Source organism: Anabas testudineus, chromosome 3 (assembly GCF_900324465.2).
Source record: "Anabas testudineus chromosome 3, fAnaTes1.2, whole genome shotgun sequence".
NCBI classification, from domain to species: Eukaryota; Metazoa; Chordata; class Actinopteri; order Anabantiformes; family Anabantidae; genus Anabas; species Anabas testudineus.
In genome coordinates, this window is record NC_046612.1 from 22,933,825 (window position 1) to 22,958,521 (window position 24,697).

Sequence of the window (24,697 nt, forward strand, 5' to 3'; positions counted from 1 at the left end):
ACCGGCAAAATAGTGAACAGCCTACCTGGGATGGGGTTTAGCAGTCCACCCACGTGCAGATGGAAATCAGGGTCTGAAATGATAAGATTTGGGTGGCACATTACTCTCAATCCACACAGCAGCAATAGGTAAGCAGGGAACACAAGATAAGATCCCATTAAGGCCGGCCAGATAAAGCAGAAAGGGGTCTGTTTGAAGCTAATATCTGTCGCCTGATGGGAGACGCTGATTTCCAGGCATATTGGCTTCAGATTCACGAGGCTCGGATGTTGACCTGCTGAAAAGCAAAAGAAGTGAAGGAAGTAAGTCTATGATGTTTGGAAAATTGGAGACCCCATAGGTGACTCGTGGATGTCCAGCCTCTTATGTCCAGTCATCTTTTACTGGTAACGAGCACAAACAGGACAGACAATGGTGAGAAATGAGGTTTTAGTCAGATGAAGATCTCAGCACAGTGTACAGAGTTATGTTCACTGCAAATATACAGTTTGATTGGCTCTACCTGCAATGAAGGTGTACTTGATGCGAAAGCCAAGGCCTTCCAGCTCCTCGTCACTGGTGAACTTAATCCACATGAAACGTCCCGTCGATGTGACCAGGCCGGGGTTCTTCCCCCCACAGAGGCGATCAATGAGTGGAGAGAATCCAAACGGCCCATCACGGATTTCGATGTGATCAAAGCGGCACTCGAACGAGGGCTCGATGTAGTAATTCTTATCAAAAGCCAGCTGAATCCTTTGTCTGGGAAGAGCTTTGGCGAACAATGGGGAGGAGAGAGAAAGGAAACGAAAGCGAAAAAAATGAAATTTTGCTTTTGCAGGACAAAGAAAAATGTGGACGTGATTTAAGTACTTCATCAGGATGTTACTTCTAACCCCCCGATTACTGTGTGGAGAGCAAACCTTATAGAAGCTGGCTCAGACCTAGCTGCAGACTATGCAGTGCTGATAACCTAACATGAAATACACACATTTTAAAGTGAGCAGGCTTCATGCGACTTCACTGTTTTGATGCTATAACTAATGACCAGTGTGAGTTCAAGTGATGCTTGCTCCACAGGAGGAGGTCATTTGCTCTTCTGATGCTAAAATTCAGTTAAACCTGTTCGAAAGCTTCGCTGGAGAAACCCACGAAATAACTGTTATTTCCTCTGTGACCATTTTTAAAATTAGTGTTTAACCTAATTAGTTCTTCCAGACTTGCTTTTGCATGTTATGTTATGGGTTTTTCCAATTGTGGTTAACAGTAACAGCCTTATTAGATCATTTCTGCATCAGTAAACTATGTTTGCATGAAGCATTAGCAAACACTAAGTACAGTAGAATTGTTTGAAACTAATAATAATATAATAATAATAATATTGTATTTACAATGCACATGCAAGCATGAATTACATCCTTGGGTGCATATCACCTAAACAAATAGGTGATATGCACACAAATATACACAGAGACACAGTGTGGCACGTCAGCACTGCTGACTCTGAGTCACAGTCTAAGTCCACATGTTTTTCTGTTATGTGTAAAGTAATGACTCTCTTTGCAATTTCCTGGTCGGGTTCTGCATAAATTGGTTATGAAATATAATCTGGTCTGAACCAGATCTGGTCAGAGTATATCTGTAAACTGAATGGACAGAGACCTCTAATAACCTTACCCTACCACACACACACACACACACACACACACACACACACACACACACACACACACACACACACACACACACACACACACACACACACAGAGGAAGTGTTTAACAAGGCCAATTCATGTGTGCCTCGGGAGATGAATTGCACTAAGTGAAGATGCTGGAGATGGGGGGGGGGGGGGGGGGGGAAGGGGGGTGTGTGTCTCTGAATTATCTCAGGCATGGAAAAGCCAAGCAAGGGGTCATTAGAGAAAAAACGGAAGAGGTCAAGAGTCAGCAAGAACATGCACCTCCTACAATCTGTGTTCAGTCCTTGGCGTGTTGAGTCTTATTCTCTCTTGTAACTTTTTGTCTCTCTCTCTCTCTCACACACACACACACACACACACACAGCTTGATACAGAAAGAGCAGAATGTATAATCATCCGATCTATTGAGCTGATGAACTGGGAAACATGACACAATCAATGAGCCTCACTAACCACAAATTATGATTACAAGGCTATCTGATTAGCACTTATGCCAAACGTGAGCATCTCTGTCTCTCTGAGAAGCGGAGACACAGGCCCAACACGAGCTCAGATATGAATATGACTAAGGCCATTCAATACCAATTAATAGCAAATGATAGCTTCCATCTGCTGCTTCCCAGACCCAAGGATCTACTACTGCACACACCAGCTAGAGATGGAGTCACAGTCGATTCATCGACAGCAGACGTGGGCTTGCTTTGTCCACAGGGGGAGCCCTTGAGCCATGTGTAACATCTATTCCCCAGCAAGGCAAGAAAGGTACCACACACACACATCTCATTTGCACGAAACAGTTCATCAATTTATTATGAAAACACGTCAACCAGTATCCCAGACCTCATCTCCTATAGCTGACAATGATGCTTTCTGTTATGTTTCCCGTGCAGCATGCCATCATATCACTGATGGATGCCATTATTCCTGCTAAACACTAAAGTGTTGACAAAGATGCGAGGATGCAAATGACTGTTATGCCACCAAAGCTCAGTAGTGCAGCAGATGTTCATCTCCTTTATGTTTCATTCAGTAGCAGAGGCTTCTGGCACAACCTGCCAATAGAGATGAACACAGCACTACTCTGATTAGGCCACAAGTCAGGGGCTACCCACAATGCGCCACTCTCCATCATTTTCAAGGGCCCACTATATAACTTTGTGGCGGAACAAACTGGGGATGGCTCATTTGGAAAATGTCAGGCTGATTTCCTGTCAGCAAAAGGACCAGAAAATCAGATGAGGGCAAGGTTATATAAAACAATGTCAGTGCCAGTGTCTCTGTGCGTACATGTCTTTCTTAACTCTGTCCTGCCTTCGCTCTCTCATAAGGACGGAATAAGCTGAAAGCAGGAAAACCATGTCAGCTGTTCTACCAAGCAGAAGATGAAGCGCTCCCGTGGAGAAAGGCTTTACCTTCCAGGATGTAAACACACTCCTTGTTGGGTGGGTAGGTGTTGGGGTAGTTTGGCGATGTGAACACCCCGCCATTGATGTTGCGGACCCAGGTGCCACAGTCGTTCTGGTTGGGGCTCTGGCCGCCGTGATCATTTTGGGAATCTGAAAGAAGAAAGGCAGAGAACAGACAGATGGGTTATTGAGTTGGGGATCGATGAGAGAATGACTGGGGGTCAGGACGACTGGAAGGACGGTTGGTGTGAGGAGAGAGTCAGGAAATGTAGAGAGAGGGAAGGCGAGACAGAATTAAGAAATAAATGTTCACACAGGGAACAACATTTATAAAACACAAAACAAGTTGAGCTCTAGTTTACCTTTAGTTCTCTGTGCCAGAGCGAAACCCTCTTCTATGAGAAAGAAGAGTATCCACGCTGTAGAGAGAGATATTACACATCAGTTACAGGTGACATAATACTACATTATATCTTTATGTTCAACAAGAATAAAATTGGAAATCTCTAAACAACCATATAGTAACTATGTGTGATCTGCTGCAGTATTGATTTCATTCACCTTGATGAATAGTGAGGAAAGCTCAGATCAATACACGTTCTAAGTAAATCACTGGCTGAATTTGTAAATAAAAAAATGCACCGGTAAGATAGGAAGGAACCTGTGAGAGCAAAGATAATGGCAAGTTACTCGTATATGCACGTCTTTAAAATACTGCTGTATGTTCAGGGTGTAACCACGTCATTGTTAAGAAAGAGCAATGCTGAAAAATATTGCAGTGGCATTCAGTGATAATTCATCCTGTCAATGATGGAGCTACAGGACTGAAAGAGATATTGAGCTGGGAAGATGTATAGTAGCAGTTGCTAAAGTTCATATTTCAACTTTAAGATCACTGAGGACTGATTCGTTGCCATAAACTGCCACATATCATATGGTTGAATGTTGTTAATGCATTCTTCAATTGGAGTTGATGAAGTAAATACAAACCTCCAGACAGTGAGACACCACACAGATGAATTGTTATTATCCACCTCTCGATTTTGCTTTTGTGGCATTAGTCATCTGGCTGAACTGTGGCTGCTGATAATTATTATTTTCACTGTGGTTCACACTGCTTATTTCCAGATAAATTGATAAAATGTCGGGTTATAAAATGTTAAATTGTCGGTTTATAAAAAGTTAGAAAATAGCAAAGATGCCTTTATATTTCAGAAAACATCCTCAAATTGTTTTTTACATTTTTGAAAAATAGTCTAAACAATTGTCAAAAGAAAAGAAGCAAAAGTCTCAAAACCGAGAAGCTAGAAGCAGTGGAAGTGTTTTATCTTTGCTAGAAAAACAATTGGTTCATTATCAGAGCAGCACTTAAATTTAATTTAATGAATTAACTGTTTCAGTTTTGCAATAACAAAAAAGACCCAATATTAGATTCAAACAAAGACTGATTCCCCAGATACTTGCAGTAGCAGGAGCATATTAATAGCTACAGTAGCATTAAAGCTTGTGAAGCATGCTGATTTATACTGAGTAGAGTCTAAGCAGTAGTTTTGTTACCTTCAGTAGCAGAAACAGAAAAGGTCCAATTTATGCTGTAAAGTGCATATTTAGAATAGTTGTTAGGGAGCTTCTATCTGCAGAGGAGCTCGCGATAGTAATAGGTTCGTGACCTGTAGTAACCCTAGATTGAATACCTGCAGAAGTAGTACTACTAATTCTAGGTATGGCAGGATTAATGCAGGTAGACTTGAAAAGAGCAGTAAATTAGCAGTGAACATTGAAAAAGTAGCACAAAAGTAGCTGTGTGGAGGGAACTGGCTGGCAACACTGGTAACAGGAGAAACAACAAGCAGTTCATCACAGATAGTTTCAAACCACCAACTCTCATCTCAGCCACAAGATGCTAACCTACTAATCTGCAGCCTCTCGGCACCAGAAACATAAAGCATGAGCAGGAAAAAGAGGATTACAGGCTCCCGGGTGTACAGCTCCGATGAGGAGACAGGCATTTGTGCAGCCCACGGTTACAGACAATAGGTGAAATCTATTTTATTACAATGCTATCTGTGCTGGGGGTGAGCATGTTGCAGCTCCTGACACTGCCTTGCTCTGATAAGCTACCACAGACCTGAGCCCCACAGAGTTTGTAATAGGTTGGCCCACTCGTATCGAATTAGAGAGCGAACGTGAGCCTGGCACTTGGCATAATGGCATCCAGAAAGGAGGGATGTAAAAAAAACAGAGAGGGAGGGAGAGGAAGAGGAGAGAAGGAGAGAGAGAGAGAGAGAGAGAGAGAGGAGAGGAGAGAGAGAGAGAGAGAGAGAGAGGAGAGAGAGAGAGAGAGAGAGAGGGAGAGAGAGAGGGGGCAGCAGAGGAAAGCATGGTTAACATAAGCAGTGAATACAACGCACCAGTGAACAGGCATGTTTGAACTGACTCATTATGAAAATGCACACACACACACACACACACACACACACACACACATTCTTGTACTTCCTACGCAGTGAGGACCGAGGCAAAGGGCCGACAAAGTGAGAACCGGCATTTCTACTACTCCTGTTAACCCCAAAATAACATTTCTAGGCACTAGATGGCAATCTTAACCAACACACCCCATTAGATAACTCTGATCACCATGTTTTACAAAAAAAGTTTCTAACCATCTGTTTGAGGACCGGGCGGGGCTCCTGAGTTAAACTGTACGGTCAGTATACTGTTACGGCTGTGAGAATGGTCTATACAAATTTGTGTTTGTGTATGTACATATATGTATGTGTATGTATCTATGTATGTATGTGTATATAAATAAATAAAATTCTGTAATTACAAATGTAATATGTTACAACTGATTGTAATCATCATCACAATTATTTATTTTTTTAAACATGTACTTAGTATTCAAACAAGCATCAGCATTCAGAAACGTCTGAAAGTGCAGTACAGTCCTTAGCTTATCTGTTGTAAACAGAGAAACAAATTCAAAGTTGAGTCATGGCAACTGGACTTCCTTCTGGACAGTCTTCTTCTGACTGAAGAAGCTACTTATCCAAGCTGTCCAGGAGGAAGTCCAGTTGCCATGACTCAACGTCCAGATAACTTCAGAAGTAACATCAGAAGTGCAAATTTCTAAATGTGCAGTGCAGTACAGTCCTTAGCAGCAAGAGGTTTTTTTCCTAAAAAAACAACAACAAACAGGAAAAAATTTAAATGATGCTTCCTTTTGATCTTGAAGATCTCATTGTTTGCAAAGTACTTTACGTCTTTCCATGTCCACAAATTTTGCCATGCATCGTTGGACTGCAGTCCTTTCCTCCTCACTCCAGGGTCTTGTTCCTTTTACTTTTGGAACTCCTATGAACCAAAAAAAAAACTAAGTTAGATGCAGAGTTACAGGGTGTCCTGCCAAAGTGCTGGGGTCAAGCTGTCATCAGTGGTCTGAACAAAGCTGTTGTCCCTAAAGCTGAATGTGACCACCTCAGGAGAAAACCCGAGGCTGTGGTCTGCGTCTGTGTCTGTGTCTTTAGTGATACTTCCATAATATTTAGCTACATACTTGATTATAATGAATCTCCTATTCAAAAATGGGAATTCAAATGGAAAATGGAATTCTGCTGAAAACATGAGTTAAGTGATGGCAACTGGACTTCCTTGTTAGGTCAAAATTTTGCAATACTCATCAGGTAGACTGGAGAACCTACTTGGATGAGTCCAGGAAGTCCAGTTGCCATGACTGAACTTCCAGATAACTTTACCTAAATTACAGAATCTTCACCAACATTAATTTGTCGCATTAGCTTAGTCTCACATCTGCTACTGCAAAGTCCGCTTCACCTCATTTAAACCTTTCAATTAATAACTTATTCCTAAAATGAGTGTGATAAATATATGAGTTATGATAACCATTAGGTTGTGTCTTCTGTGTGTTTATCTATGAGTTCTGGTTCTAGATTCTGTTGTGCCTGTCTCCACCTACATCATGCATCACTGTTTACCGCTATGGTTAGGTCATCCTATCATCTCTCAATTCCTCCCTTTAGAAACTTTAAATCATTAGTTTTAGTCAAACAGTAGTCTGTCTAGCTTTCTCATGCCATGTTTCTGTTTTTATCTTGACTAGACTTGATTATATATTACACGTATAAGCACCACCAACAGTACAGTTAGTATTGCTACTTCAAGTAGTTTATCAACTACCCTAGCAGATATTAAGATTATTTGTAACTTTAGTACAAATAAGTACTTCTAATATCACAGCCCATACCAACACTCCTGCAACAGCTACAAACATAGTAATCAAACAGCCCTGAAACATCCAACCTAGCAACTTTAATGCAACTCACAAGGATTAAGCAAATAGTAAGACTTTAGGACAATAACTCTGCAACACCATTTTAACAATGTAGTCAATCACCGTCTTGTGCATCACTCGTACTACAGTACTCTAATGTAACTACACTAGTGTACAGAAATTCATCTTATCAGTGTCATTGTGTACACTTATATGTGCAGCTTTCTTTTCCCCCTTGAGAGGGAGTGCTGTGGCAGAGTGACGCTCCTCTTCATCTAAGAAAGATAATATAACTTGTACAGTGAAAATACTAATACAAAGATTGAGAACACTTGTGTCTGGACTCACCTTTATCAACATCACCATAATTGTCGTCATCATCATCGACATACTTCCGTTTCGTCTTCTTTTGCCTCTTAATGTCAGGTTTTGTCGTTTCACATGGGCTCTCCTCTTCATCTGAGAAATGACACATTACAGTGAAATCAACTCACATAATCAATGTAGAGAGGGATAGTGGTGTGTTTCTGCTTCTGCTTCTCTCTGTTGCCTTCCATTCCACTGAGACGTGGCAGCTACCCCAGATGATATGCTGCTGCTAGGATTCCAGTGTTTAATACCAATCACAAAATGTTCAATCTTACTGTTCAAAATCTGGTCCCGACTTATTATTTTTCAGAGACTGAAGTTATTTCGCTCTCTGAGAGGATCACTGTACCGTTTTAAATTACACCAGCAACACTGGTTATTGTATTACTGTAGGTGACTAATAGGCAGACCTCAGTTGTGAACTTATCAAATACAGACAACATGTTACCTGCCCCACAGCAGAGTACACTGTTGCTCTGCTGCAGCTCTGGGTCTCCATTATTTCTGAATTTACAAAATCCCTACCTATAGACACAAGTATAAATGCTGTGAGCTGTGAGAACACATGGGGTGGAGGAGTAGCACCAATCCTCCACTCAAGTTTATTAATCAACCCCAGACCTAAATATTGTTTTAATTCATTTGAGAGCCTCACTCTTAGCCTCCCTGATCCTGACTGGAAAAGTCAAAAACCAGTCCTGTTTGTTATTGTGTACCGTCCCCCTGTCCCATACTCTGAGTTTTTAACTGAATTCACAGATTTTCTATCCAGACCATCAGGCCAGGAGATAAGACTTCAACAAGGTGATGAGAACTGGAGGATTGAATCATGCTTCAACCAAAGACTTTTAACCATCAGTTTTTGCATTCTGGACATTTATGCTGTTCAACCAGCCTTATTCATCCACTACCAAGGAGTTGTGAGCAGAATGATAGTTATGATAGGGAAAGAATAAACCAATATGATTGATTTACTGTATTGTTGATTTTTATCATTTTAAACACTTATTGTTTGGTATTAGTTTTTGCTAAATCTGCTAAATAAAGTACAGTCTGCTTTATTTGTAGTGATATAAGGGCCCCTTACAATGTACATAGCCTCTCCTCATTGATATAAAAGACATATTGTGTGTGACTGAGCCAGGTTCACATGATGAGATTCTACTTGGTTTAGTGAAGAACCTAAAATTAATATCTCGTAGGCAGTAAAAGTATATTTGCAGCTTAAATTTTTTTCAGCAACCAAAACGACTACTACAGATACCAGTGTGGCTCCACTTGTATCTGTAGTCTCAGACTTATGCAGGTGCAAGTGCAGATGTAACAGAGGAAACACTGGGATGAAGGTAGTGAATGGAGCTGGATGAATCTCTTCACCTGAGCCTGTACCTCTGTACTGGTCAACCTCAGGCTGGCTATCGTAGACCACTTTTATGCAAGGGCTGGACTGGACTCCTGTACTGTGCCAGTTTAACAATTGTAAATAAACCCACTCATTGTCTTAAACATACCCTTGACCTTGTATTGAGTTTTCAGTAAGTATACCCTTTTTTCCCACAAATTTTGTATGCATAACGTCTGTATAAGTAATACTATGGGAGACACTACCTTTTCAAAACTGCAACCCTTTATGTTGAAAATGTTGTCTGTCAGAAAAGAGAGCCACTGAACTCCAGATATGCTGAGTAAGGTTGATACAGCAAAGGAAATGTGCTTTACAGTATACTTAACAGTGACATCTCAAATCCATTGTAATTAAACCAATATTTCTAACAGCTTCTAATAGAGCAACTTAGCCCAAAGTAAATTTGTTTTCAGAAATATTAATCACTTCTGCTTTACTTACCCCCTGCTTTATAAATCACATCTTCACAATGCTTTCTTTTGGCTGTCTTTTTTTGCCCCTCAACCGGTGGTATTGTGGGGGTTTGTTCCTGCTCTCCTGTGAAAGATTAGTTTAGTAGCATGAAAGTGCTAAACTGCACTGCAAGAAAATTGATACCAATTACTGATCATTTTCTTTACATTTCTAGGACTTACCTCCATCAGTAAGGCTGTTATCTTCATTGTCTTGTCTGTCAGTTAAAGTCATCTGCTGACAGGCAGAAGATTGGCTTGGCAGTTCTGTGTCTGTTAAAACGGCATAGATTAGTATAGAGAAATGTTCACAGAATATGCCTAGCCTACTTGCACAATTATAAACATTGAGCCTCATTTACTTCTCTCACAAGATGTCTTTTAATCCAAGTAGCTTCATCACACTGATGAAGCTACTTGGATGAGTAGCAAAATGTTTCAACCTAACAAGAAGGAAGTCCAGATGCCATGACTTAACTTCCAGATAGAACTTAAAATCTGAACTGCAACAGCCTCAGATGGAATTTGTTAGATTTACATTATCATGATTTAAAGTACATTTATCACTACTCTTACCTGGCAGTCTGTCTGCAGCTGATGTCTCTCTCTCTTTGACTGCTGGTGAACCCTTGTTTGAGGTGCCATCATGTCCTTTACCTATGTAGATGTGCACAATAGGCAACATTAGAAATGTATGACATAGAAGACATAATACTCTTGCAAAAATGCACACAGTCTGATGGATCTGTTAATTAAACATATGATGATACACCAAAAACACTAAAAAATGAAAATTATAAATGAACACACCAAAGGCCACAGAGTCCAGTGGCTTCAGGCTCTTGCCTTTAAGCAACCCAGCTCCATGCTCCGTTGCAAAGAGAAGTTTTCCAATCTTGGCCACCTGAAACGTTTTGTCTGTTTGATGATAATAATCACAGTGGACTCTTATGTCATGTCCTATAAAACGAGCTACTTGCTCCAGTTCTTTAATATCAAGTTCCAAAAGCTGGCTTAAGGTGGCAACGTGCTTTCTTAATTTTGCTGACGTAAGGAGCTTTGGGTTGATTACTTTGCTCTCTGCAGCATACTTCCTTAGACAGTCACAGCCACGAATGTTGGTTGCTGTGGCAAACCTGGCAAATAGAAATGGATTTTTCTCAGTTATGCCGACTTGACTTCGTTTTGTGATCAGGAAATCAAGAGAGGATTTTGTGCGCTCAAGGAGAAGAATGGGCACTTTTCTTCCTCTCTTTCCACGTGTCACTATCTGTGTCAGCCTATGGCTCAGTTGTTTTACCACAGGTGTCAGGGTCTCATAAATGTCTTTATTCACAGGGCCAGTGTCTGCATTTAGATATGTCTCCAATGTTAAACGTGATGCTTCTCCTTCTCGCTTGTTATTGAACACTATTATTTGGGCAAGAAGGCTCTCACTCAGCATTTTGTATGTTGCTGTGCTTGCATGCTTGCTTAATTCTGCTTTAGCCCCGTCCTCAATTTTTCTCAAGTAGTTCTGCAGAGTAATAACATCCTCTGTCAAAGATACACACTCTTGAATGTTCCACCTCCGTTGTTCCATTGTGGTATGAGCACTAGCAGACTCACTTTTGGTGTGAGATGTTACATGATCTTGCTGCATAGTATGAATGACCGTTTGAATTCCTTCAGATGATTTTGTTGTTGGAATGAGTTGTGAGGAAACTTTTTGTACTCTTCTTCTTTTACCTTTTTCGCTTACCCCTTTCCTACTGCCACAGGACTTTTCATGTCTCCAGAGTTCAGTCCTCTTGAACATTGCATAGCAATGTTGACATGGCAAGTAGTCTTTTACAGAAACTTTCTTAGAGGGCCGTTTCCATGTCACTATCTCACCATCTCCTTCTTCAAAAACCTTAACATTATGTTGCCAGTCACCCTTATTGCGAAGGGACTCTAATAGAGTCTTTCTTTGTTTGGAGCCAGGTGGGAAACTGATGGCATGGGCAACATCAGTTTCATCCTTGTGTTTTCTTTGCAAATGTCTAGCTATCTTCAAATTGGCCTCTTTACAGTATAAACAATAGTGGGTTTTGTGCCAGACTCTTCCTCCATCTTTTTTTTTAATTGTTTTCACAGTTATTTGTGGGTTATTTTTCTTACTTATTTTTGATTGCTCAGTTGTCTGAATTGACGTTGTTGTTGCTTGGCCCTTTATGACCTTATGTTCACTAGATAAGGGAAAGTCTTTTTCTAAATCACTGTGGCCTGAGGAACCTGACATTTCTGGGACCACCTCATCTTCATCAGAGGATTGTGTGGGTAATTGTGAGGGGTAGTAATCTTCATCAGAGCCACTGTTGCTTGATGACAGTAACTGTGGTTCCATTTCCTCATGTTTGCTGCATAAATCCTCCTTGAAAAATAAAAGTCAGAAATCAAATTATTTACCAACCAAAACAAATTTACATTCAAAAGTACACAGATAAAACCTCTATTTAAAATAGGCTGCAACATATTGATGTCATATCACTGTGGGCACAGTTAAAGTGAAGATAATTTGGACACTGTGTTGACAATAACCATGCTTAGTTTATGTGCATTAAAACAGGACAGTAACCACCACCCATCGAACAAGCATGCAAAAAAAGCAATATTGATACGTTTTGCACTCTTCCAGAAGGTTTTACACAAACAGCTCATTATTATGCAAATAGTGAAATTTTAGGATGAAATTTAACTGTATGTAGCACAACTGGTTATTTTATTTCACCCTAAATTTTTTTTAAATACCTGGAAATATTTTGTAAAAGTAGTAATTCTGAGACAAATGAAAAAATGTCATCTCTCTTAACAGTGGAACTATCAGGCAGTGGTGACATCAACAGCAGAATCAGGATGACAGGATAGGAGGAATCAGTGATATTGACGGACGTCTGATCAATATGAAATATATTCACCAAGCATTATGATGATTATGGTGACTATGCAGAAGTGGACATTAAAGCTTTAATTTAGTTTTATTTAGTTCATAAATAAGTCCTAATCATGTTCTATATGGTACTTTTCTTTTATGAATGGTTTTAAAGAATCATTTAGTAATAGCCCTAAAGATACCCACCCCTAAAGCTGGTTAATGGCTTTTCCCAGACTCTGGGAGGATGAGCAAATTACTGTTGAAATCCCTTTATTAGACCAGTGTTAAATTGTAATTACTGTTTTTATGGCTTACAGTGTGACATTAGATACTATAAATTGTGCATTGTCAAACACTACACGTTACATGACAAGGGAACACATATTGGCTATAAACAATATGTATCAGCTTAATTAGCACATGCAACTTTTTTTGCAAGCAACCTTGAATTACAAGGTCTATTTATACACTGAGCTAAATATTAAAATACACTGCTTCCCACACACTGCATCTATGTGTCACAGGTGATACAGTTTTTCTCTGCAGTTAATGCTTATGCTAATGCTTTATTTATTAACATGCACTATTACTAATTAAACCACTTTAATTGTGTGGCCATGCACGACGTGTTACTATCTCACGTCATGTCTACGTACTGTAACGACTTTGTCCACCAGCCTTCTTCCGTCATCATGATACTGTAACATTAAAGGTTGCATGATGACGGTTCGTATGTTTCCCCTCTCACACAGGCCATGACGGACACTGTCGTCTGCTCTTAACATGCACCACTGCCTGACCACACAGCCATTTTTATCTTTTCGCCGCAACTCTGCATGTTAATGCAGGGAATAACTGTATGTCACGTTATGGCAGCTAAACCTGACGATTAATCCCCGGTTCACTTGCCTCCGCAACCGTGGAGGGTGACAACAAATAAACTGCGGTCTGATACACCACTATCTGTTATAACTACTTTTTATAAATTTAATTCAGTTTTCTCGTCTTAAATTAAAAACCACCCGGGCCTCGACAGTTTTACCGTTCCCTTTCTGATTCAACGCATTTCACCGTGCGTCACCGTTCAAGCTAGCTCTCGTTATGTCCGCGACGTAATGTTAATATTTTAATGTTGTTTTAAAAAAAACTGTACAGAAGAATAATCATTTAACAGTTTTGTCTGCTATCACACAACACAACGCCGCTATAAGGCCTCAAATAAGCGCACAGCATTTATCTTAACATCATGTTTCTAGTATCAATAAACCAAAAGTACATACCTGAGCTTTTTCAAATCTTCGTTCACATTTATCGTGGTGAGTCCGTAAATTTCCAGTTCTTTTCTTAAATCTCTCCATCTCTCCAGTCTCCAGTCTCCGCTCTCACACTCGCTGCTCGTCTGCTCCAAGTTAAAGTTCGCACCTGGCTGCTAACTCACGGAGCGCTCTGATTGGATAATTGGCTAATGGGCCATTCAGTCTGGGGGGGACGGGAGGGGGGAGCAAACTTCTGCCTAGTAGCAGGGGCTGTTGTGTGAAGGTTCTGTGACAGGCAGGAGTCACAAACCAAACTTCAAAATCAGTATCAGACTTTGAGGGATTTACGTTTCACACTTCCACTCTTACAGCTCCACTTCTTAATGCATGTGATAATTAACTATCACTACAGATTTACACGAGATGTTACATAAAGAAAAAGAAAAAGAAAATAGAATTTAAAAAAATATTTACATCCCTAATCCAATGTTATGTAGAAAATCTCGTGTAGAACATCCTCAGAGCTTATTTTTAAATTCAAAGTCTCAGGTTTCATGCAGGCTGTAAGAGCTGCACTTCTGCTCCAAGCTGAACTTTCCACCTTGCTGCTAACTCACGGAGCGCTCTGATTGGATAATTGGCTAATGGGCCATTCAGTCTGGGGGGGACGGGGGAGCAAACTTCTGCCTAGTAACAGGGGCTGTTCTGTGAAAGTTCTGTGACAGGCAGGAGTCACAAACCAAACTGACAGACTTTATGGCATCTACATTTCACACTTCCAGTCTCTCAGCTCTACTTATTAATGCATTTCATAATGAACTATTAATAACAAGCTGCACGATTTATTCCATAAAATACAATGAAATAAATAAATAAATTGCTACAACTGCAGATCCTATACAGCTCTATTACAGTGGATGGAAAATGTTTGTGACCATATACAGGTCTCTCCACAGGAGTCCTGTGACAGTCCATCCAAAGCCCATACTTGGCTTTGTTTGGACTAGAAGGGGCCGAGTCAAACAAACACACAAAGACACTCCAGCACAAAAATGTACAACACAGAAACTATGCAAAAAGTGAAAGGATTTAAACAATTTGGCAGTGCAGTGATCAAAAGTAAGGTTTACAGGAGAAATAATAATAATAGAATGATCTTTTTTTTTGTTATGGCATCACTATAATAAGCAACCTGACAAACAAACATACCAAAACTTGGACAAGTAAACCAAAGAAGTACTCTCTCCCATGGTTTAACAATGACACCTGGCATATTATGAAAAAACAAGATCTTGCCCTCAAAAAGTCAGTTACTTATTAAAACCTATCACCCACCTAGTAAATCTCTCAATACAAAAAACACATTACCACAGAGCAAGAAAACTGCTTTTATTACACCAATCCACAAGTCAGGTGAAAAAGACCTTGCAAGTAGGAGGTTTCTTCCTCTAAAGGGAGTTTTTCCTCTCTACTGTTGCCTATAGTTTGCTCAGATGGGATTGTTGGGTTTTCTGTAAGGTCCTAAACTTGCACCTTGCTCTGTAAAGTGCCTTGGGATAACTTCTGTTGTGAATTGGCGCTACATACTAATAAAACTGAATTGAATTGAATTGAAGTAACTACAGGCCTATAGCCATCCTTCCTGTAGTATCAAAAGTATTGGAGGAAGTTGTTGCAGAACAATTAATAGAACACCTGGAGTCAAAACATCTACTCCAGCCTCAGCAATTTGGATTCAGACAAAAATACTCCACAGAAGCAGCTACTTGTTACCTATTGGACAAGGTGACAACCTCACTTGACAAAGGTCATGTTGTCGGTGCAGTGTTCCTGGACCTAAAAAAAAGCCTTTGACACTGTGGATCATACTGCAGAAGTTAAAACAATTTCAAATGTCATCTCCAGCTCTTTCATGGTTTCAGTCTTACCTGGAGGGAAGGCAACAATGTGTTAAGGTTGGGGGACTTAAATCTAATCTCTGTCCTATTGACATGGGACCACTATTGTTTACAATGTACATTAATGACCTGCCTGACTGTCATCAGCATATAGCTTGCAATTGACACGCTAACAACAAAGTTATTTATGTGTCTGCCAAAACTCCCACTCTTGCCGGGCAATGCTTGACACAGACCCTACTTAATGTTTCAAAGTGGCTTGAATTATCGCACCTAACTTTAAATGTCCAAAAAACAGTTTCAATGTGTTTTTCCATAACTACAAGACCCTCTCACAGTAACTTTGAGGTACATTTAAACAATGAAAAAAATCACAGAAGTCAGTGAAACAAAATATTTGGGCATTGTTATTGATAAAAACCTTAAATTTCAAAGTCAAGTGAAAAACATGAAAAAAGTTCAATCAAACTTAAACTGCTTTCATTTTATCAGAAGGGAGTTATCTTATCAAGCGGCTCTGTTGTATATACATGCAATGATTTTTTCCCATCTTTCATATTGCATCACAACATGGTCTCAAGTCTCTCTCTCTAATCTAAAGACAGTTATGTCACTGTACAATCAATCCATCAAAGTATTAGATAAGAAACCTATTAGGTGGCATAACTGTGAAACAATAAAGAAGCACAAGCTTTTACCTTTGAAAACTTTGTTAATTTTAGTATATTGAAACTGGTTTTTAAATGTGTGAACAAGCATGTGTCACCACTGTTCTAAGCTCTTATTGTCAGGCGCCAGAGCTCACTTAGACCATCCACTCGAGCCTAGTAGTAGTATTTGTCTTACATTTTAAAATGGTATTTTGTACTGTGTAATCTATCCTTTCTAAAAGCCCCATATGGACTGGTGTTGAAAATTAGCACATGTGCTAACACACCTAAGCAATACATCTGGTTGTCCAATGTATATGTGATGTCCATATTAAATAAAAAGATTAGCTGAATGAATACACCTCGGACACTGCGTCCTCTTCTCACACATCAACTAACTTCATGTCCTCTCTCACTACATCCACATATCTCCTCTTTGGTCTTCTTCTAGACCTCCTGCCTGGCAGCTCCAACATTGCATCCATATGTTCCCCATCTCTCCTCGGAACAAAGCACCTCAATCTGGCCTCCCACTTTATCTCCAAAACATCTGACATGGGCTGTTGACAGCTGCCTGTCTTTGTATGTTGCCAAGAGCAGTAGCTATGATGTACTGGTAGGAAAGAAAAAAGAAGCAATTTTTTTCCAGACATTTCAAACATTTTGCAAAGCAAGTTATCAGTGTTTTGTGCTGCATAACCACATCTGTTTTAGCAATATGTGCTAGAATGTTAGAGACTTAATTTCTATGGGAAATGCACAGAATTAAATAATGGTTAAAGAAAATCAGTTTAAATCAGTGAATCATGTATGTATTTAAGATTTTTAAAAAATCATTAATGCCAGAGTGACATTGTTATTCCTGTTACAGTTGCTCTCAATTCAGACAGAAAAAAAAAGGAACCGCAAACAGTACAGAACACATGTACAGATTGATGGCTTTATTTTCTGTCTGAACTGAGAGCAACTCCATTAGGAATACCAATGTCACTCTGGGATTAATGATTTTTTAAAAATCTAAAATACATACATGATTCGCGCAGAAGGGATCTCCTGTGGTTCTCTGTGGAGCACTTGATGTTGATCAAATTCTTCTCTCCCCAGCCAACACACTGTGTAGTGGGGTGGGAGGTATTGTCAAGGATTGAGAGGAGTTTGGACCACATCCTCCTCTCAGCTACACAGGTGAAGAGGAAGGGAGGCAGAATTATCCCCTGTGGTACATGGAAGTCTGTGTGGTCGGTGATGCAGGCTTGCCAGTCCATCAATGTCCTGATCATGAAACTCACAGAGAGTCCTCCAGTTTTAAAGCATTACTGCAGGGCAACATTGTCCCCCTCTGACCTGAAGAAGGCAGCCAGTCTGCAGACTGGCTGTGAACATCTGTATGACATCACATTTGGCAGCTGCGTTCGTGAATGGAGGAATATAAACAGATTGATATGGTGTGTGAAAACTCTCTGAGCAAATTATGTGGATAGAGTCCCACAGCCAGCAGTTTAACGTCAGGGCTACAGACCCACTCTTACACAATTACATGTTGTATATAATCCATAAATAAATCAATAGTCCAGGAAGTGCACCAACAATATGATTTTTTATGATTTTATAAGAATTTAAATGCTTTACTAACCGTAGTGTAAATGTATTATTCAAATGTATAAATAATAGATTGTGATTGTCGACATGTTTGTTACTACTCCACTGTGGTGTGAAAATGTTTAGATTTTTATGATTAATAGATCCTGGGAAATATAATTTCATGTTATCATCCATGTATTATAAATAAATAAATACAGAGGTAAATTTAGATAAACTCATTCTTCATTATATATCTTCAGACATGCATTTACCCCTCCTGGAAACCTAACAAATAAGCAACTTTTACAATTCTGCCGAAAGAGTCGCTTGTAATTGGGAGAGATTTGCCGTGATTTGAAATGGAATGCAGCCCAGTTACGGCGGAATGTCCAAACAGGAGCCGAACGCATCCATAGCACTACGTCACACTGACGGTGCCCTCCGCTTTCCACACACAAATGTGAAATTGTAAAACTATTAGCCAATCCAGTGACAGCAAAATCACATCGTACCACCGTTTAAGTTATATGTGTAATGATGTTTTCTATTAAGATTTTTGCGATCTGTATTATAGGCGGGGGGGGGGGGGGGGGGGGGCTTCTTGGAAGTTCCGCTCTCTCCATGTTTTTTTATTAACCATGTACGATGCACATTGTTAATCACTATGACTACATTTGACAAAATTAATTGATCTGCAGCTTAGCAAGTTTAATGACTTGTCAAAGACAAAGGCAGGGGATGAACATAAATCTAACTATGAAAACGCGGTCTTGGTATTGACTCACCGCTAATAAACATAATTGAAAAAAGTATACAACTGATGGTCATCACATAAGCTCACAGTTAGGTACCGACAAAATTACAATTGCAATTAATAAGCCATCTGCTTTTTTCTTTTTTAGATCGCGAGAGTGCAAAAGATTAATAACTAGTAATTTCCCGTTTACAAATGTCCCGTCGCCGACAGAAATGCGTCTACATGTGCTCGGATATTTTACACCATAACAGAGAAAGGTTTGTGTCCTGGTGTCCTATATATAACGGTCTGCGACGGCATTTACATCAGTTCCCAATCATGTCTTCACCTGCGCTACAGGTGAAGACATGATTGGTGAACTTATATAAACTACTTTCCAGATCTTAATATGCAGACATCTCCGTGTCTCAACATTTGTAGCAGCCACAGCGAAACGCACTAATTGATTCTTATTATCATCCACTCTGACACAAGACGTATGTTTAATTAACACTATGACAACACCTGGAACAATGCTGCGCTACTGATGTGCACCGTAGTCTACGGAGCGCGCATGCGCATAAGAGAGACAGCGAGAGCGGATGTGTATTCTAAGTTTTGTGTGCAATTACACTTATACCTCCGATATGATTTGTTCTGATACCGACTCTGCTATTATACTATGATGATATCACATATTCAGAGTTAATGTAGCGTTTAGCTGTGTCCTGGAGCTAGCGAATTTGTTTTGTCAAGTAGCTGCCCGTAAATAGCTCTGCAACAGGAAGCGGTACAAAATAAAAGCACGGCACCGGAAACCCATTAATTTCAAAGTAAAAGATTTCGTTGCCTTTTAATCATGAGCAGATGCAGAATCAAGGTTTATTCGTAAGTATATTGACAGACACAAGGAATTTGGTTCCAGGTGTTTGTGGCTCTCAGTACAGGCCAATATAAACACTGTTCTTTAATTATAGACAAGCACTACACACTACATATACAGTAGTATACAACATTCAATAACTATACAGTTAGTATAGTTACAGATTAAACAAATAATCTCTCTCTCTTTTCTTTCTTTCGAGAGGTTTCTTCCATTAAAAGGAAGTTTTCCTCTCCACGCCAAGAACTAGAGCATGTTGTGCCAAGGCGGACATCACCATTTTAATTATATGTGTAATGATGTTGTCTATTAAGATTTTTGCGATCTGTATTATAGGCAGAGGGGCTTCTTGGAAGTTCCGCCCTCTCCATGTTTTTTTATTAACCATGTACGATGCACATTGTTAATCACTATGACTACATTTGACAAAATGAATTAATCTGCAGCTTAGCAAGTTTAATGACATGTCAAATACAAAGGCAAAGGCCATTTTGTTATACAATGTAGACCACATGAGTGCCAGTAGCTACCTCAAGCTCTGCCTCCTGTCTTCTCTTCAGAGCCACTGTCTCAAAGCTGTACAGCATTGCTGATCTCATCTCCGCCTTGAACACCTTTTCTTCCATTGTCGTTGACACTCTTTTATCACATCAACATGGGGTCTTACTATTACAATAAAATTGATGTGAAGCAAACATATAGTGGTCTTCTGTGCAGAAAAATGTAGGTGGCAGACACTAACAGGTTGAAATAATTAATCTAGATGTGGAGCTGGACCCTCTATGTGTTGTAATTGAGAGCAGTATGCTGTCCAACCTCTTTTCAATCCTGGACAATCCTTCTGACTCACAGCAGTGTGCTTCTGGACATAGAGCACATTCAGCCAGAAACTGATCAACATGAAGTGTGCCACGGGAGATCCTTTTTGTCTGTGGCCATAGAACTCCTGTAAAACTCCTACCCCTTCTGTAAGATGGAGGTGAACTATCATCAGAATCAATATTTATTCATATATCACACATTGTTTATTCATATTCATTTATTTATCATATTTGTTAGCATTTTACCTAGATTTATAATTATTGACATATTTCCATCCATCTTTACATATTTTGTGTATATTTTGTCTTTTTTCTATTGATGCCATTTTGTATTTGTGTTGGTGTGAATCTTTTCTGGTTGTAGTTCCTTTTCTTTCTGTCTGAATTGAGAGCAACTGTAACAAGACAAAACAAATTCCCTCTGGAATTAATTTTATTTTTAAATCTTGATAACAAATAACACTTTCTCTCTTTAAAGAATGACAGTTTTGATGACACTGTTCAGGCTTTTAGGGATACAGAAGTGAGTTAAATTTGAATACACAAGGCTTATTAACATGTTAAAAGCTATATATATGGCTATACCTCTAAGCTCACCTTAGTAGCACAGAATTACATACTAGGTGTAATATCACATTGGGCCATAGGGGTCGCCCTAGAGCAAAAGCGGCACAGAGTTACATAATAGGTGTAATATCACGTTTTTGACGATATGGGTCGCTCTAGAGCAAAAGCGTGTGAACAGACAGGTATAAAAATCTCAACTTGGGACTGAAGTGAGGACTTTGTCTAAAAAAGAGAGGGTGGGTTTAGGGATCAATTTTAATACAAAAGAAGCGAGGACCGGCTAAAATGTCCTCACTCCCCAAAAATGTTCTCACTTTGTTGGTTAAAAACCCGAGCTGGTTCTCACTATGTAGTAAGTACAAACACACACACACACACACACACACACACACACACACACACACACACACACACACACGTGTGGCCCTCAGGCCCCACAATCCTCATTACTTCTATCTCCATTATCTTGCAATGAAGCACCATAGGTGGGAGTATGAAGTACCAAAGGCACTTTTCGAGAACAGACCACCCATGCTCAAGAGCCAAATATCTTAAAGATGCTGCAGGCGCTCAGTGAAGCTCTTCAGATTACAAGTCAGTCTCTAAATGATAGAAGGAACAGATAGATGACAGGAATACTGTAAACTGCTGCTGGCCCTCAGAAGCACTACGTGTAAATGGGGATCTTCTCAGTTTCTGGGGATGTTCTGGTTCCAAATATTAATGAAACTGACTCAAACATTTTGTTCATGACCATGGTTGATTTACCTGGAAAAACAAAAAGCCACAGAGCTGCAGCAGAACGTGCACAATTCAGAATATGCAGGTATTTGTAGCATCATTTGTGCAAAGTGACTGAGCAGCAAGAGACAACAGGCTGGGGACTCTCTGCCATTAGAAATCCACTCTCTCATCATAATCTGATGAAGACACATCATCCCACACCGCTGACACGGGGACGTGAGTGACTGTAAACAGCATCTTTACACAGTAAAGTGAGTTTTGGACCACACTTAAGTCCAGAAACGGTGGGTCCAGCATCACTAAAGATCCCTCTAGAAACTGACCTCAACAGCAAAACCGCTCTCAGACAAAAGAGCTTTAACTCTGTAGTTACATAAATGAGAGCCACAAATTACTCCATCACCCAGTTTGACCTCAATAATAAACACTGAGTAGAATGAATGAACTCTAAAGCGCACGAATGATCCCCAGTAAGAGCAGAAGTCATGGCAGAGCTGCTGTGTGATTGTATTGATTGTCTAGTGAAGAGGCCTCAGAGTGCAGGTCCACAGATTAGACAACAGTCTATTAAATGTCATTAAACAACCACATGCCACCATCTGTAAAGTCAAGTGACCCCTGGAGCTCAGGATGGAGGCACCGAGCCCTCACTGAGCTCAGACGACACCTGATGAGGAAAAGCAGAGACGTAAAGAAGGAGGACGGTTCACAGCAAGTGCACCATCTGCAGTGAGCTCTCGCTGAACCACATCCAGAAACCCGCTGGTCCACGCACAGCGTCCGAACCTGTGCGCACCGCAGCCGAGCGCGGCGCCGCACGGAGCAGCCTTATGGCAAGCCGTAAGGGCCATAAAACGCCACTTTATAGCACGATTTACCTCCTAAAACGCCGCTTTTTCCGGCATCTAACCTGTCATGACGCCGTTTATTGCGGCGTCATCAAATGTACCGCCGTCAAAAGCGGCGAAAAATCTATTATAAAAACGGCGCTTTTTACAGCGTAAAGGAAACGCCGTCCAAAGCGCTGCTTTAATGAAAACCGGAGCGGCGCATTCGACGTCACTTCCGGTCGCGTCGGACGCCGTCGAAAACGCCGCTCTACTATGGTATAATGATCTCCGCCCTCAGGTTTTCACAGCCTATCATTTAAAACTTGAGTGGCCCAATCACGGCTGAACCAGAACAGTCTCGCCCAAGTGAACACAGATATGCAAAGATAGAAAGTGATGCCAAGGCTGTGTCTCATCCTGTAAGCTGTCCATTACATATTATTAAATCTGTGTGAAGCCTGTTAGCAATTCACTCGCATGGTATTTGTCTTTCAGAAAGTCAAACTATATTTTTGCAATGAATGAAATGGCTAACGATATACTTTAAAAAAAATAAACAACCATTATTCACCGGGGGCATCTGCGTATGCCTGTGCTGGACTCTACATGATAAAAGCTTAAAATTACGTCCCGATGATTATTATTATTCTTACACATTCACTGTTCATGTACTGTTCTTTGCTTGTGTAGAGCTGCGTTGCGAGATGTCATGTCAATTGTAAAAAGGGCTATACAGATTAATTGTTTCTAAAGGAATAGTTCGACTCTACATAATAAAAGCTTAAAACTACGTCTGAATTCCATCTGCCTGTATAGCTCACCGGGAAGGGCGGAGCGCCGGGAACCCGATGGTAACGAGTTCGATTCCCAGTCGTACCTTTTCAAATGTTGTTATTCACCATTTTACTTTTTGGTATAGGAATTGTGATAAAACATTTAATTACATTGTTTATCAATGAATATTGCTAATGTTAACTTTTATTGTACTCCTCATTTATATCTTTGCATCCTGTGCCATTTTAAATAATATCATGTTTATGTTCTTTTTCCTCAAACCTTCTATCTAACCCATGGTCAACTGGCAGCGTGTCGTTGGTGACTGCGCGATTCAACGGGTGTCGGTCATCACAGGACCATAAATTCCGTCTTCTAATTAACTGCTGATAGGGTTTTTACACATGACACTGGGTTTTTACACTCTTCTCCTACATAAGAAGACATGCATCACATTTGTATACTTACATATGTATTGAAGTGACATACTAACTTAGACCCGGTATGCCAAAATAAAACATGTACCATACGGTCTCAACAAATTCACTCAGCTGTACAGCACTCTACAGACAAGAAAGAGTAATCAGTACGAAGTAAAAGCATTAAAGATGTTTATTGAATTGCTTGTAAAGAATAAAACATTTCAAAAGATATTGATATAGTTCCAAGTCTGTCAATTGTGAAACAACCTTTACAAACACCTGCTTTGATGTATTCCAAATTAAATGTTTGAAAGACTCATTGTCTCACTGTAACTCACTGTGTCCTAGACTCCAAGAAGGATATTAGGTCACATAGGGTTAATACGCCATGTTGTCCTCTGTTACCGCTAAGAGGGTCAAACTGTGCTCGAATCTGCTCCATTGTGGCATTGTCCAAGTTATGCTGGATAGCAGGCACAGTAACCCTCTCTGGCCAGTCTAGTGACATTGCTGATTCTCCAGTAGCAGAAGAAGTAGCAGCCTCAGTAGAGGCAAGTCCAGCATCCGTAGCAGCCACCAAAGCTGGAGTAGCAGGAGCAGTGCCAGGCGGAGCCACCAAGACTGGGTCGGCTGAAGCAGTGAGTGGACCAGCACCAGGAGCCCCAAAGATGTCTAGCATGGCAGTGGATTGTCTGCCTTGCTGTTCGAGACAGCCTCTGACAAACAATTGCAGTGGGGTCATAAGCCATGGTTGTTCCACTGCTTCATGAAGTCCGACAGATCTCTGTTTATCCTTGGTATGTAGATGTAGTGAAGAGCCCAGAGGTGCACTTCATTCTCAAGGTCAATGATGCCTTCATTTTCAAGATGGTGAAACAACCATTCTTTTACCCAGTAATAAAAACGAACTGTGAGGATGGCATGATGGAGTGGACCTGATTAAGTGGTCAGCCAGACAGACAGGTCAATGTAAGTAAGTATTATAAAAATTAGTGAGTCCAAATTACTTTGTTTACTGGTGGAGGGATTTGAGATGC

The 24,697-nt window shown here is 40.2% G+C and overlaps 1 protein-coding gene across 1 annotated transcript in view; it reads right to left on the reverse strand.

Moving 5' to 3' along the window:
* Window positions 1-24,697, reverse strand: part of LOC113174366 (neuropilin and tolloid-like protein 2) — a 38,901-nt gene that overhangs the window by 11,337 nt on the left and 2,867 nt on the right. The window contains exons 2-5 of the mRNA XM_026378307.1: window positions 3,448-3,504; window positions 3,092-3,235; window positions 503-751; window positions 26-73 (exon numbers count right to left, since the gene is read on the reverse strand). Of these exons, the coding sequence (XP_026234092.1) occupies window positions 26-73; window positions 503-751; window positions 3,092-3,235; window positions 3,448-3,504 (498 nt within the window). The remainder of the gene's footprint in view (window positions 1-25; window positions 74-502; window positions 752-3,091; window positions 3,236-3,447; window positions 3,505-24,697) is intronic.